Source organism: Oncorhynchus tshawytscha, linkage group LG22, assembly GCF_018296145.1.
Source record: "Oncorhynchus tshawytscha isolate Ot180627B linkage group LG22, Otsh_v2.0, whole genome shotgun sequence".
Taxonomy (NCBI): Eukaryota; Metazoa; Chordata; class Actinopteri; order Salmoniformes; family Salmonidae; genus Oncorhynchus; species Oncorhynchus tshawytscha.
Window position 1 is genome coordinate 20,868,725 of NC_056450.1, and position 15,388 is coordinate 20,884,112.

Below are 15,388 nucleotides of genomic sequence, written 5' to 3' on the forward strand. Positions count from 1 at the left end.
AGGACCAACTGCAGTTCTTCCGCCTCTTCTCAACTTGAATTACCAACAACTTCACAGCTGTCTGTGGACAGACCTCCTTTAGCTTCTCAGCACACTCAGGTGCCAGAACACTCAGTGAAGACATCAGTGGACACAAATGGCAACTTCCAGTGAAAAACATCTTAATTGAACTAATCATGAACGTGTGAACCCCTTAGGGCTTTTAGATGTATTTAACTATGGCAGCCTAAGTGATGAATAATGAGTGAATGAGTGCATGAATGAGTCCCTGGCATTTTTTATAATTGTTATCACAGTGATGTCATCTAATGCAGTCACCCAGTGATTCTCAGCACCTAGCTCTCTCTCATCCACTCCTGCCCTGTATGCTCACTAAATTGCACAGTCTAGATTATTTTTCCATCTTGCTACCACCCACAAGTGCTGCTTTGATGAGTTTAACATGACACCTTCCTCCAACCTTTCCCCTCAGCCAAGTTCACCTTGGTGGTAATAAGTTACAGTATGTAACATCTCTTCACACTCTACTCTCCATCCTCCCCTTCAGTCCAGCGTGTCCACCTGATTGGGCAACCGCAGGGGCAGCTCAATCCCAGCGTGGTCGTCGTCAAACAGGTTGACGGCATCTGTGGCGGTGGCGGGGGGCTGTGGGGGGTCGGAGGCCAGGGAGGGGGGCTCCGTGGGCAGGTTGGGCTCGCCGGAGTTGCGGAGGGAGAGGGAGAGCGCCAGTGAGGGTCTGTGGGGCGAGCGGGTAGAGCAGCAGGGCAGCAGCCTCCCCAGGGCCCGTTTGAAGTCACGCATGAACAGCGGGTAGATGATGGGGTTCATGGTGCTGTTACAATAGCCCAGCCAGGTGATGGCGTCAAAGAGCGCCGGGGGAACACACTCACATACCGCCTGAGAGAGAGAGAGAGAGAGAGAGAGAGAGAGAGAGAGAGAGAGAGAGAGAGAGAGAGAGAGAGCAAAAGGCAGGCACCAGGGTTGTGTTCAGTATGTACGTAGCATGAAGATGTTGTGAAACAATTTTTTAAATGAAAAGTATTCTTGTAGGAAATATGTAGCCAGTAAGAGGTAAAACAGAAAATAATATTGTAAAGGCTCTTTTCATTAGCGTACAGAACCTAAGTAGAATACATATATACATACACACACAACACACACACACATACACATACATATACACATATATATATACTGCTTATACATATAGGGACATAACCCATAGAAGGGTGAAAGACTGGTTCACTATGGCGTATCAGAGAGAAAGGGAGAAGACTGCTGTTGGAGTGTCCTATATTATGAAGATGAATGAGGGAGGCAGTGAGTGAGAAGCTGAAAAAGGGAGGGGGGTGTTCACATACCACATTGCATGTGAAAGGAAGGCAGACACTTGAGCCCTCTGTCTGCTATATTCTGGAGGAGTGAAGTGAGGGACACAGATGGGAAATGAAATGACTGGATCATTGAAAGCCTGAAAGCAGGACAACGATAAGTACCAATTTAGATTAAATCCTTTTATGTCACACACTTAATCCTGAAGATTAACATGCTCCCCTTGATTTTAGATAATGAGCAAATGGTGAAGGGGGGTACATTTTATGTTTGGCTTCTTTCACCTAATCAAGCATCTTGTCATTTTTCTCCCTAAAATTCTACAACCCCAAAATACCCCCATGGTATTGACACATTCTTGGGATGAGCCCCACTCCCCCAATTGTATTTCACACATTGCTTTTATGCTGAACCACATGGCAACACTCCAGCAATGATAAACCTGGGTGATGGAACAGTAAAAACACCCAATCGAGTCACTGAGGCGAATGAAATATGGAGCTCAGATGAAGACCACAGACCTGAATTGAAAGAAATAGGATTCCAAAACGTTAGTTTTTCACTGTGAATGAAGATATACTCTACATGTGAGACATCTTACAATAATATTATAATATAAAATTTGTTTTGGCAAAAGTAAAATCTCCTGTCTCCTAGAATTTGGCACTAAATTCAAGAAGGATGAGTGGACATTAAATATACAGTATGTTCCAGTAGATAAGGGAACATTTTCAAACAAAATTCCTGTCTTTAATTTTCTACTGATTATTATTCCACTTGACCGACATCCATTTCCATTCATACAACCAATCTATTTAGTATCCACTTGACCCCACCCCCTCCCCGTTTTGGTGCCCGTTTTGGTGCCCGTTTTGGTATTTTCTTAGCACTACACAGTTAGTTCAAATAACTGAGTTTGGGAAACCCTATTCTAGCTGACACCTTTCCCACAGGAATAAGGCAACCTCAGAGCACACACAAAGCAAACTTAATTGCCATAAGATGGAGCGTCACACACGGAATGGATGTGGTCCAGGTTCTGTAATACAGGGAATAATTGGCAATGAATAAGGAGGGTGTACACAAACATAATGATAACAGATGTGCTATACAATATACTGTGTGCATGTGGGTTGCAAGTTTCGACACTGAGAAGATGAGCTTCAACCAATTTATAGATTTCTATTCATCTCTGCTCAGAGCAGCTAGCTGATCCCCTAGTGTTGAGCTCATCATTTTTTGAAAAGCCCTCGATTGAAATGTGCTTTGAATCCCAAAGTTTACTGCAAGCGCTGCAAGAAGAAACAATATCATTGATATCGAAGAGAAATAATGACCAGATTCGATTGTGCATTTTATAGGCCAATTTCTTTATTAATGTGGAGGTAAAGTGAACGTTTGGAAATTGAGATTTCACTAGGATTTCAGGAGAACATGTATACTCTTCTATGCTTGACATTAATGTAATAGTATGTTTAAATCACTCTTTAATAAAGAGGCCGATACAGTTTGAGCCACTGACCTGGGCCATGTTGGTGATGAAGAAGGGCAGCCAGGCGCTGAAGAAGAGGCCCAGCAGGACTCCCAGGGTCAGACTGGCCTTCACTGCCCTCCGTCCCTGCCGGTGGGCCAGCCGCCGCTCGCTGTTCACCGACAACTGAGGACAGAGGGACAGACAGGGCGGTCAGAGACAAGGGCCGTGTCCGAATACCTATACTTGCATCCTAAATAGGCCATTTGAGTGTGCAAAAAAAAAAACCGGTTTAATAGTGTGCGACATTTCAAAAATCAAGTATACTTTAAATCCCCGGATGTCATACTAATTTCGGTTTGACAACAGCTGGTTAATTAGATATGGAGATGCGCTACCGAAATCAACTAATAGCGGGAAACAACGCAATAATGTATTCTCAGTATGCAAAAATAGGTTTTATAGAATGAGAATTTTCAAAAATCTAGTATGGTTTAAAATGCCATGATGTGATGGCCTATTCATTTCAGTTCTTCATCTAGTATAATTTGATGCACAGTTTTCCACAATGCATTGGAAGAGGTTGGCTGCAAGTGATAGGCCCTGGTTGTCTTCAAGTAGCCAGACAAAAAAACTAGGCTGCTTAATTGGGAAGATGCTGAATAGCGGATTTCTGTTTTCTCATTGAAAAGTGTTTGTTCTCTTTTAATCTACACCGAACAAAAATATAAACACAACATGTAAAGTGTTGGTCCCATGTTTCATGAGCTGAAACACAGTGGGGAGAACAAGTATTTGATACACTGCCGATTTTGCAGGTTTTCCTACTTACAAAGCATGTAGAGGTCTGTAATTTTTATCATAGGTACACTTCAACTGTGAGAGACGGAATCTAAAACAAAAGTCCAGAAAATCACATTGTATGATTTTTAAGTAATTAATTTGCATTTTATTGCATGACATAAGTATTTGATCACCTACCAACCAGTAAGAATTCTGGCTCTCACAGACCTGTTAGTTTTTCTTTAAGAAGCCCTCCTGTTCTCCACTCATTACATGTATTAACTGCACCTGTTTGAACTCGTTACCTGTATAAAAGACACCTGTCCACACACTCAATCAAACAGACTCTAACCTCTCCACAATGGCCAAGACCAGAGAGCTGTGTAAGGACATCAGGGTTAAATTGTAGACCTGCACAAGGCTGGGATGGGCTACAGGACAATAGGCAAGCAGCTTGGTGAGAAGGTAACAACTGTTGGTGCAATTATTAGAAAATGGAAGAAGTTCAAGATGACTGTCAATTATCCTCAGTCTGGGACTCCATGCAAGATCTCACCTCGTGGAGCATCAATGATCATGAGGAAGGTGAGGGATCAGCCCAGAACTACACGGCAGGACCTGGTCAATGACCTGAAGAGAGCTGGGACCACAGTCTCAAAGAAAACCATTAGTAACACACACCGTCATGGATTAAAATCGTGCAGCGCACGCAAGGTCCCCCTGCTCAAGCCAGCGCATGTCCAGGCCAGTCTGAAGTTTGCCAATGACTATCTGGATGATCCAGAGGAGGAATGGGAGAAGGTCATGTGGTCTGATGAGAAAAAAATAGAGCTTTTTGGTCTAAACTCCACTCGCCGTGTTTGGAGGAAGAAGAAGGATGAGTACAACCCCAAGAACACCATCCCAACCGTGAAGCATAGAGGTGGAAACATCATTCTTTAGGGATGCTTTTCTGCAAAGGGACCAGGACGACTGCACCGTATTGAGGGGAGGATGGATGGGGCAATGTATCGCGAGATCTTGGCCAACAACCTCCATCCCTCAGTAAGAGCATTGAAAATGGGTCGTGGCTGGGTCTTCCAGCATGACAAAGGCCCGAAACACACAGCTAGGGCAACTAAGGAGTGGCTCCGTAAGAAGCATCTCAAGGTCCTGGAGTGCCCTAGCCAGTCTCCAGACCTGAACCCAATAGAAAATCTTTGGAGGGAGCTGAAAGTCCATATTGCCCAGCGACAGCCCCGAAACCTGAAGGATCTGGCGAAGGTCTGTATGGAGGAGTGGGCCAAAATCCCTGCTGCAGTGTGTGCAAACCTGGTCAAGAACTACAGGAAACGTATGATCTCTGTAATTGCAAACAAAGGTTTCTGTACCAAATATTAAGTTCTGCTTTTCTGATGTATCAAATACTTATGTCATGCAATAAAATGCAAATTAATTACTTAAAAATCATACAATTTTCTGGATTTTTGTTTTAGATTCCGTCTCTCACAGTTGAAGTGTACCTATGATAAAAATTACAGACCTCTACATGCTTTGTAAGTAGGAAAACCTGCAAAATCAGCAGTGTATCAAAAACGTGTTCTCCCCACTGTAAATGATCCCAGGAATGCACAAAAAGCTTTTCTCTAAAATGTTTGTTTACATTCCTGTTAGTGAGCATTTCTCCTTTGTCAAGATAATCCATCCACCTGACAGGTGTGGCATATCAAAAAGCTGATTAAAGAACATGATCATTACACAGGTGCACCTTGTGCTGGGGATTTGTCACTCAACACAATGCCACAGATGTCTCAAGTTTTGAGGGAGAGTACAATTGGCATGATGACTGCAGGAATGTCCACTGTGTAACCATGCCAGCCCAGGACCACATCCGGCTTCTTCACCTGCGGGATTGTCTGAGAACAGTTGATGAAACTGTGGGTTTGCACAACCAGAGAATTTCTGCACAAACTGTCAGAAACCGTCTCAGGGAAGCTCATTTGCCTGCTTGTCGTCCTCACCAGGGTCTTGACCTGACTGCAGTTCGATGTCATAACTGACTTGGGCAAATACTCACCTTCGATGGCCACGGGCATGCTGGAGAAGTGTGCTCTTCACGAATGAATCCTGGTTTCAACTTTACCGGGCAGATGGCAGACAACGTGTATAGCATTGTTGGGGCAAGTGGTTTGCTGATGTCAACGTGTGAACAGAGTGCCCCATGGTGGCGGTGGGGTTATGGTATGGGCAGGCTTAAGCTACGGACAACAAACACAATTACATTTTATCGATTAAAATTTGAATGCATAGAGATACTGTGACGAGATCCTGAGGCCCATTGTTGTGCCATTCATCTGCTGCCATCACCTCATGTTTCAGCATGATATTTCACAGCCTCATGTCGCAAGGATCTCTACACAATTCCTGGAAACTGAAAATGTCCCAGTTCTTCCATAGCCTGTATACTCACCAAACATGTCACCCACTGACCATATTTGGGATGCTCTGTATCGACATGTACGACAGTATGTTTCAGTTCCCGCCAATATCCAGCAACTTCGCACAGCCATTGAAGATGAGTGGGCCAACATCCACGGGCCACAATCAACAGCCTGACCAACTTTATGCAAAGGAGATGTGTCATGCTGCATGGTCACTGGTTTTCTGATCCATGCCCCTCATTTTTTTTTTTAAGTGTCTGTGACCAACTGATGCATATATGTATTCTCAGTCATGTGAAATCCATAGTTAAGGGACTAATTAATGTATTTCAATTGACTGATTTCCTTATATGAACTGTAACTCAATAAAATCTTTGAAGTTGTTGCATGTTGCGTTTATATAATTTTTCAGTGTAAATACTAAACCATCTTTTAATTTCTGAATTTGTCGGCACCGTGGATCTCGGGATGTGTCTGCGTTGTTGAAATCACATCAGTCATTTAAGGATCAAGCCTTAGCAGTCGTTTTGATCTCGGTCCCACTGATCAGTGCTTTAGTTTATGTTGCTGTCCAGCAGTTCCAGGTTTTTCTATGCAATAGCCTTTTGATGTGAACATTTGAAAAGTTTTGGTGTGCCTACTAGGCTATTTGATTTAATGTATATGTTACAGGACTTTGGTTTCACTAATGCATTTGTTGAAATTGAACCAAATTATATGTTTCTGCCTTCAGAGTTTTTTAAATAGGATAAATGGATTATACGGGCTAAAGTGTAGGTTGAATGTGATAGTCTACAAATAACCAGCCTGAGTGAGCCCATAACTCAATTTTTATTCTATTCAGAGTTTAGAGAAATTAATCAAATTTGAAATGAGATATTATCATGCTGGTCAATGTGATGCATGTCTGAATTTGGAAAAATCCACATATCCAGTCAGGAGCTGCTACTGCGTTGCGGCTGTGGCATACTGTATCGCCTCCTTTTTACTAAACGGTAGGTGCTAAATAGTAGGCTATGCGACAATGAGTACATAGTATGCCGTTTTAGTATGTAGTATGCTAGTATAGGTATTCGGACACGGGCAAGTACTGCATCTCAATGTATCCAAAAAACCTAGGTATTTATTTAATTTTACAAGGTAGCTACAGGTCCACATTGTTACATGATTCTTAAAACATTTTACAGACACTCTTATCCAGAGTGACTTACAGGAGCAATTAGGGTTAAGGACTTTGCTCAAGGGCACATCGACACATTTTTCACCTAGTTGGCTCTGGGATAAGAACAACGCTCTTAACCTCTAGGCTACCTGCCGCCCTAAAACTGTTTACCTGTTCGCGGCATGCACAATTTCAAGGATTTGCAAATGAACTTGAATTAAAACAATGAAGTGGAATTAAAACAATATTTCCAGGGTGAGCACAAATCTAATGCATAGAAAGTTATTTGTGTACAAACAGCAAACCGGTATAAATAGCTTTAAGCACTTATGTAACAATGTGCACTTACACAAATGGAGCTAACATTTATAGCTGGAGTAGCAAAAGAAAATAAATGATAGCTTCCACCAAATTGCTTTCAGGAGAAGAGACAAGAAGATGTCACTTTAGATGCATCCTTGGCCTGATTTGTCGAGGAGATTCAGAAAAAAGGAAAGGTATGTAGGCCTTGCATTTAACAAGATGTAATGCTCACATTGAAAGAGATGTGAAGTGTTGTTGAAAACATTGAAAAGTCTGTGTGGAATAACATTGTTATGAATCACTTTCCAAGGCCCTCAATCTCAGGAGTGTAGCACAGGTCATTGACTAGAAAAATACAATGCAATGTCTGTGCCATTTATTCTATCAACCAGTTCTCCATCAACAGGCGCCATTGCCCCTCCTCCCTCTTTGTATCTTTCAGAGGATTTGTTATTGACCATGAATTTCTGTTGGGCAGAACATAATCTGAAACACAACCAAAGCAATAAATTTGTAAAGTCACAAGCTTGATGTAATATGGCTAGTAATATGGGATCAAACACTAAACTTTTGACTAAATTGAATACTCTTTAAGTGAATTTCAAATGTGGGGGATTAGATACATAAAGTGTATTCATTTCTAAACTGTAAACAGATATGCATGAAAACACTCATAAACGGTGACATTCTGTACTGTTGTCTCATATATCTATTTTTTATGCTGGAGTATAGACCCAAATTTAAAGTTTTAGCTTCACTGTCCAAATAAATACGTAGGGGAGTGTACACACACCTAATCAGCCCACAACACCTTCGTAATCTCAAATTCTTGAATCCATCTCCCAAGTCAATGGCTGTGTCCTAATTATTTTAGCTAAATCCCCACATTTGTTTTCCTTCATGACAACTAATCTGAGAGGGCATGAGAGGTAGAGAAGGCACCATGGTGGAAACCTATCCAGGCACACACTGATCATATAGGGACGGATTATACAGCATTGGGATGTAGCCTCATTGTATCCCCTTCATTTCCTCTACCACCCCACGCTCTCACCGGCACGTGGCGTGACACAGGGTTCTCCTGATGACTGTAGTCATCTCCTTCGAGGTGAGCATGTCCGGCGGCGCCCCCACCTGGTGACGGAGGGTGAGAAGGCTCCCCAGGCGAATGATGCGGGTACGGAGGTTGACTTAGCGCCGCCACCCGCCTCGCCTGTCTCCGCGCCGCCAGGAGAATCTGACAGTAGGTGAAGCAGATGGCACTGGATGGCAAGAAGAAGGTGAGGACTGACGCCACCAGGGCAAAAGGAAAGGTAACCCGCAGACAGCACTGGAAGGACAGGCCACCGGACTGCGACAGCTGGAAGTAGGAGGCGTGGTACCACAAGCTCAGCTCTGGGTATGTGCTGACATTGGCACTGCCAGCCCCGTGCATTGGGGAATGGCCACTCCCATGACCCAAGCTGTGCCAGTTCATCTTGATGGGCAAGAAGGAGGTGAGGGCGGCCAGACCCCAGGCCCCTCCCACCAGAAGAAGGGCCCGAGGAGGGGTCATCCTCTGCTTGTAGCGCAGCGGCGAGATGATGAGGAGGTAGCGGTCCAGGCTGATCACACACAGGTTGAGAATGGAGGCACTACAGCACATGACGTCGAAGCAGAGCCACACGGGGCAGAAGCCCGGCCACAACACCCAGGCCCCGTACAGCACATTGAGCATTGCCGGCGGCATCACCACCAGAGCCACCATCAGGTCAGACAGGAAGAGAGACACCAGGAAACAGTTGGAGGTGTTGCGTAAGGAGCGTTGGGCAAACACCAGAGCGATCAACAGAGTGTTGCCACAAGCCGTCATCAGGATGATGAGGGATAACATGCACGCCAACAGCCACGGACCACTGCCACTGATGCCCCAGGCACTGGTTTCGGACAAGCTGCCATTGGAACTCCCTAAAGGGTTAACAGCATCCCCACTTGCAGTTGCTGCCTCTAAGCCAGGTAAGGATGAGTTGTCCATAGCGGTGGTTGACATTGGTCAATGTGAGAGCTTCCCTGTTCCTCTTCCAGTCTGTGAATGCCAACAATTGCTGTGAAGCACAAAATGTATGTGACCTCTGGTGCTAGTTACTGCTGATAAAGCTTTCCTGACACTTGAGAAGGATAAAGAGAAGCCACTGAGGTCCTGTTTTGATAATCCGTTCACCACATTGTTCACAGGGTTAACAGAGGGGCCCATCAGTCATTTCTGTGAAAACCTCTTATTGGCTCCTGTTGCAGTTGTGATAAGAAGTGTCGGCACTGATTCTATCTCTTCGTCGTGCCCAATAGTCCTGCTTTCCTCAGCGTTGGAGCCAGAGTGAGCAATTCTGTGGCTGTATGTTTCAAAGCTGCGTGTCATGATGACACTCGCTGGGGGGAGGGCAAATTGAGAGGTGGGCTACAACGTTTGAGAGCAAAGGCAGCTTGAGTGGAATGGCAAGAAGAGGGAAAAACAACAAATTCTCCAAGTTATTCTTTACTACACACACAAGGTTAATGGTATTGCTCCTGTTGGTGTTTGGTTGTTTGTGTGAGAGAGAGCTGTGTGAAGTCTATTTGCTACTCCTTGTGGATATGTGAATCTCAAGTCTTTGTGTTGAATAGAACATACTCCACTGTGAGGGTGTCATTTGTAAGCAAGGCTCTGGCCACAAGTGCTCTACAGGTATCATGGTTTTTGTCGTGTTCCCTCCTGCTAATCCCCGTGCCGGCCACTCCAGCTCACCTCCCAGCCAGAGCACTCTGCTCCCGGGGAAGGAGCGTGTCTGAGCCTTGAGCTGCTAATACATGCCGGTGCACATTCACAGCTAGGTGATGCAAATTCACAGCAAGGAGGCAGTGTGGGACATATGTGGAACAATTTAATTTAATAGCCTGTGATTCTGACATTCTTGCATTATTTCTGTGAAAAAATACATTTATTGACTCCATTTCTTTGTATGGTATATATCAGGGGTACTCAACTACTATTTGGAAAGAACCCGTCACACACATTTCCTAGGTGGCAAAGGTCCGGATGGATAGTCATTTAACGGCATAGTAACAAACCCCCACCTCGCAACCCATGCAACCCCAAACTGTTCACACCCCTCTTGTTGGCAGAGAGAAAATGTAGCAGTTTTAAAGCACATTTTTCATCTTTCATGGGGCAGATATTTTACACAACTCTACACAGTTTATATGACCAAGGGTCGAAGCCAGACTAAAAATGTTTACACATTTTTTGGTATTCAGGACCCACGGTCCGTATTGATCCTGTTCTGGATATGGACCCTGGTGCGCCAGTTGAGTCTGGGGAATATATATAATTGGTCAATTGTGTTCATTTAATTCTGTGGGTATAGAGTGCTTTCAGAAAGTATTCAGACCCATTGACTTCTTCCACATTTTGTTAGGTTTCAGACTTATTCAACAAAACAAAACAATCCTCATCAATACCCCATAATGACAAAGCAAAAACAGTTTTTTAGAAATGTTAGCAAATTGTTTTGTTTTTAATGTATGTGAAATATGACATTTACATAACTATTCAGACCCTTTACACAGTACTTTGTTGAAGAACCTTTGGCAGCGATTACAGCCTCGAGTCTTCTTGGGTATGACTCAACAAGCTTGGCACACCTGTAGTTGGGGAGTTTTTCCATTCTTCTCAGCAGATCCTCTCAAGCTCTGTCAGGTTGGATGGGGAGTGTTGCTGCACAGCTATTTTCAGGTCTCTCCAGAGATGTTCGATTGGGTTCAAGTCCGGGTTCTGGTTGTGCCACTCAAGAACATTCAGAGACTTGTCCCGAAGCCACTCCTGCGTTGTCTTGGCTGTGTGCTTAGGGTCATTGCTGACAAGGTACAAATCTGTCGTTCTGCCCCTGAACAGGCAGTTAACCCACTGTTCCTAGGCTGTCATTGAAAATAAGAATTTGTTCTTAACTGACTTGCCTAGTTGAATAAAGGTAAAATAAAAAATAAAATTGTCCTGTTGGAAGGTGAACCTTCGTCTCAGTCTGTGGTCCTGAATGCTCTAGAGCAGATTTTAATCAAGGATATCTCTGTACTTTGCTCAGTCCATCTTTGCTGATTAGTTTCCCAGTCCCTGCCGCTGAAAAACTTCCCCACAGCATGATGCTGCCACGATCATGCTTCACAGAAGGGATGGTGCTAGGTTTGCTCCAGACGTGACGCTTGGCATTCAGGCCAAAGAGTTCAATCTTGGTTTCATCAGACCAGAGAATCTTGTTTCGGGTCCAAGTGCCCCTGCCGAAGCAACCGGGGATGCCTCAGCTGGCTTATCAGACCCCACGCCTCAGCTGAGGCAGCTGGCATGGTCCCCAGGACCATCCCTCTGGTTGGCGTCCTATGGCTGGAGCCGCGCGCCAGGGAGGGGGTACTGTCACATTTACTCCCACTCCCCCTTTCATGTCCTCGTTGTCTCATGATTACTGACACCTGCCACTATCGTTACCTGTATCTGCGCCTCATGAGACTCACCTGGACTCCACCTCCCTGATTACCCTCCCTATATCTGTCACTCCCCGTGTTTTTTCCCTCAGGCATTGTTGACTCTGTTTCGGGTTCATGTCTGTGCGCTTTTCGTGTTTCTTGTTTTGTATTTTGTATGTTCTATTTATTCAATTATTTACTCCCGGTTCTTGCTTCCTGACTCCCAGCGTACACTTAACCCTTACCTTAACCATGTTACATTTCTACTTCAATGGGGTAAGAACGTACCAAGGATTCCGGAGAGATCGGACCTACTCAAAATGGCGCCACACAGCTTCCAGAAGACTAGGGATTTTGTGGCTAATTGAAGTAGAATAGTAATTTTGCTCATAGATTATACATGTTTATGCAACGGTGGGTCTAATCCTGAATGCTGATTGGTTAAAACCATATTCCAGCCTGTGTCTATTCCAAAAGTTGCCACCGGCTAAATCGATGACATTAAAATGCCTATTTACTCTGTTCCATCTGACTGTGCAATCCACTGTCTCATCAGCCCAGCCAGGCAATTTATAAACTTGATCTCCACTATAAAAAGCATCTAGACATTATCTCACATTTTTTTTTAGACGAACATTTTGTTTTCAACAGCGGAGATTTGTATAAACCTCTCCGACATTTCCAACATTGTTTCAATATTCAAATTTGACCTCCAGCTGTCCCATAGTAATGAAAGTGTTGGTAGGAGAGGTCGGACAGACAGTGAGCGTTTCTCAGCCAGTTGAAATCATGAATCAGCTGGCATCATTTTTATGGATATATACAAAGAAATGTCAATTGAAAAAAGATCAAACTTAACAAAATGCAGCTAGTTTGCAGTCTTTCCAGCTTCAGTTTGAAGTGATTGTGTTAGCTTTGTTGGCTAGATCCTCTGAACAACAGTGTCCTGACGAGTGAGCACATTTTCTATGCCAGGCAAAATCGCGGCTCATTGTTATGGATGAATCAAAATAAATGTCACTACAAAATGTCACTGCACTTTCTGACGTGACTGAGTTAGCCGTAGTTGGCTGGATGGCTGGCTAGCAAGCAAGGGATACAAATGTTGCCAGCCAGTATGGCAATGGAACATTTAGAACGAACGACTGCGTCGCATCCATAGATACAGAACAAAAAGACTGACGGACTGGGTCTTGTCTCTGGCAACCAACCGAACCGATAGAACGTATGACCAACTGCACCGAACCCTAGATTTGTGTAGAGGTAAAGACAGTTTCAAGTTGGATATCTGACGGATATTTGCTCTTTCAAACCTCATTAGCTTTCAAACCACTTGAGCCACAGACCAAATAAGTGTCATGATGTTGGAAAAATTGCGCACAACATTGCACGAGTCTTATTTTCACGATTTGGACATGAATTCGCTTTCCAAAGCTAATAAACATGTGGAAATGTGAGCAGCATTTTGTATTCCTAGTTAAATGAGTTAGGGAGCGTAAACAAAGTACAAACTTTTTTACATTCGAATTTCAATAGCTCCTTGGTCATGTGACCTACTTGACTCAAACAATGTTCAGAATGTACAGTCAGTGGGCCTACACATTGCACACCCTTTAGTTTGTCCATTTTCATCTCGCAGGTTTTTACATGATTTAAAAAATATTTAAAAAAATGTCAATAGCTCCTTGGTCATGTGACTTACTGACTTCAAACAAGGTTCAGAATGTACACTGACTACCCTTCTATATTGCACACCCTTAGGTTTGTCCATTTTCATCTCACACAATTTTACATGTATTTTACCAAATTTAACATTTCAATTGCTCCTTGGTCATGTGACCTACTGACCTTAAACTACTTTCAGAATGTCCACAGTATAAGTGCACAAGGCAAGACCCAAATGCAGACACAGGAGGCAAATGGTTGAGCTCCGATATTTATTATAACAAAGGGAGTAGGCAAAGGCAAAACAGAATGTCAGACTGATGTCCAGTTTTTAAGACAGAAAAGCCTCTGATACCCCCGGGCGTGACTCAGGGGCTGGGGGCAGCACTCAGGCTGTGGAAGTTGGGTTGGGGACTTAGTCTCTGAGCGGATAAAAGCGGGCGGGTCACCAGGTGCACAGAACTTGTTTCAGGTTACCAGGTGCACAAGGAGGCCTCCATCAAGGCGGGGGGTACCCCGAGTCCAAGCATGGGTGGCCGGACTCGTGGGGTGGGGGCAGCACTCAGGCCAAGGAGGTTGGAGTGGGGACTTAGTCTGTGAGCAGAAAAAAGTGGGCGTGTCACCAGGAGCACAGAGCCTGTTTCGGTTTACCAGGTGCACAGAGCCTGTTGCGGGTTGCCAGGTGCACGTGGTTCCTGACAGTGGGACTATAGATGTTTTAGTAATTCCAGGGAGTAAGCTATACTTTAAGGTCAAGGGAGAGGGGTGTTGACCGGGTAGTGAGAGTAGGTGTGGAGGCCAGGTCAATGGGGGCCTGTCTGGAGGTCAGGAAGGCCCCAGGGAGAAGGCCCAAGTGAATAGGTGTGTGAGTGACACTGTCCTTCAGGGGGGTAGAGCAGGCAAATTAATGTAAAATTGCGTGAGATTAAAATGGACAAACAAAAGGGTGTGCAATATAGAATGGTAGTCAGTGGCCATTCTGAACCTTGTTTGAGGTCAGTAGGTCACATGACCAAGGAGCTATTGAAATGTTAAAGTTTGAAAAATGAATGTATAAACACGTGAGACGAAAATGGACAAACTAAAGGGTGTGCAATGTGTAGGCCCACTGAGTGTACATTCTGAACCTTGTTTGAAGTCAGTAGGTCACATGACCAAAGAGCTATTGAAATTCAAAAATGTAAATACATCATTTAAAATAGTGTGAGATGTAAATCGACAAAGAACCAGTTTTGAACATTTTAGGACTAATTGAAATTTGAAAAATGTGATTTGTCACTATGTTGATGGTCCCTAACTGCTGTTGGTGGATGTAAGGAAAACTACAGGCAAATATCTGTCGAATATCCATTCTGAAACTGTCTTTACCTCAGTGATTTGTGTTGGGACTAGATCTTGTGGAAGGATCACTTAAATTAATTCCGCATTGACACATCCAGCCCAAAGCAGGAGTTTAAAAAAATGATTTGAGGTTTTATAATGCAACAGTTGTATTTGACACTGTCATCTCATAAAACTGTCTTGTCATTATTGCAAAAAGTGAGCTGTAATTTATTCAATGTGTTGATAAGCAAATGTATTAATGTTTAATAAATAGTAATCAAATTCCTCAAACTGTTTATTTTACAGCAAAAGGAAATGCTGACATTACAAGATATTGGCCACCTGCTTGATGGATAGATTTGGTGAAAATGTCCCTTTAATCGGGATGCCGCTAAGACTTCTGGTCTTGGCTATAAAATGATCTTTGAATTTCCCAGTTCAGTCGCTAGATGGAGTATT

General features: G+C 43.8%; 1 protein-coding gene across 1 annotated transcript; it reads right to left on the reverse strand.

The window, feature by feature from the left end:
* Window positions 1-543: 543 nt before the first annotated feature.
* LOC112221544 (5-hydroxytryptamine receptor 6-like) lies at window positions 544-9,485 on the reverse strand. The gene is made up of 4 exons (XM_024383669.2): window positions 8,930-9,485; window positions 8,526-8,866; window positions 2,855-2,989; window positions 544-897 (listed from the first exon to the last, which is right to left on the reverse strand). Exons 1-4 carry the CDS (start codon window positions 9,483-9,485, stop codon window positions 544-546), a joined length of 1,386 nt encoding a protein of 461 aa, XP_024239437.2.
* Window positions 9,486-15,388: the final 5,903 nt, after the last annotated feature.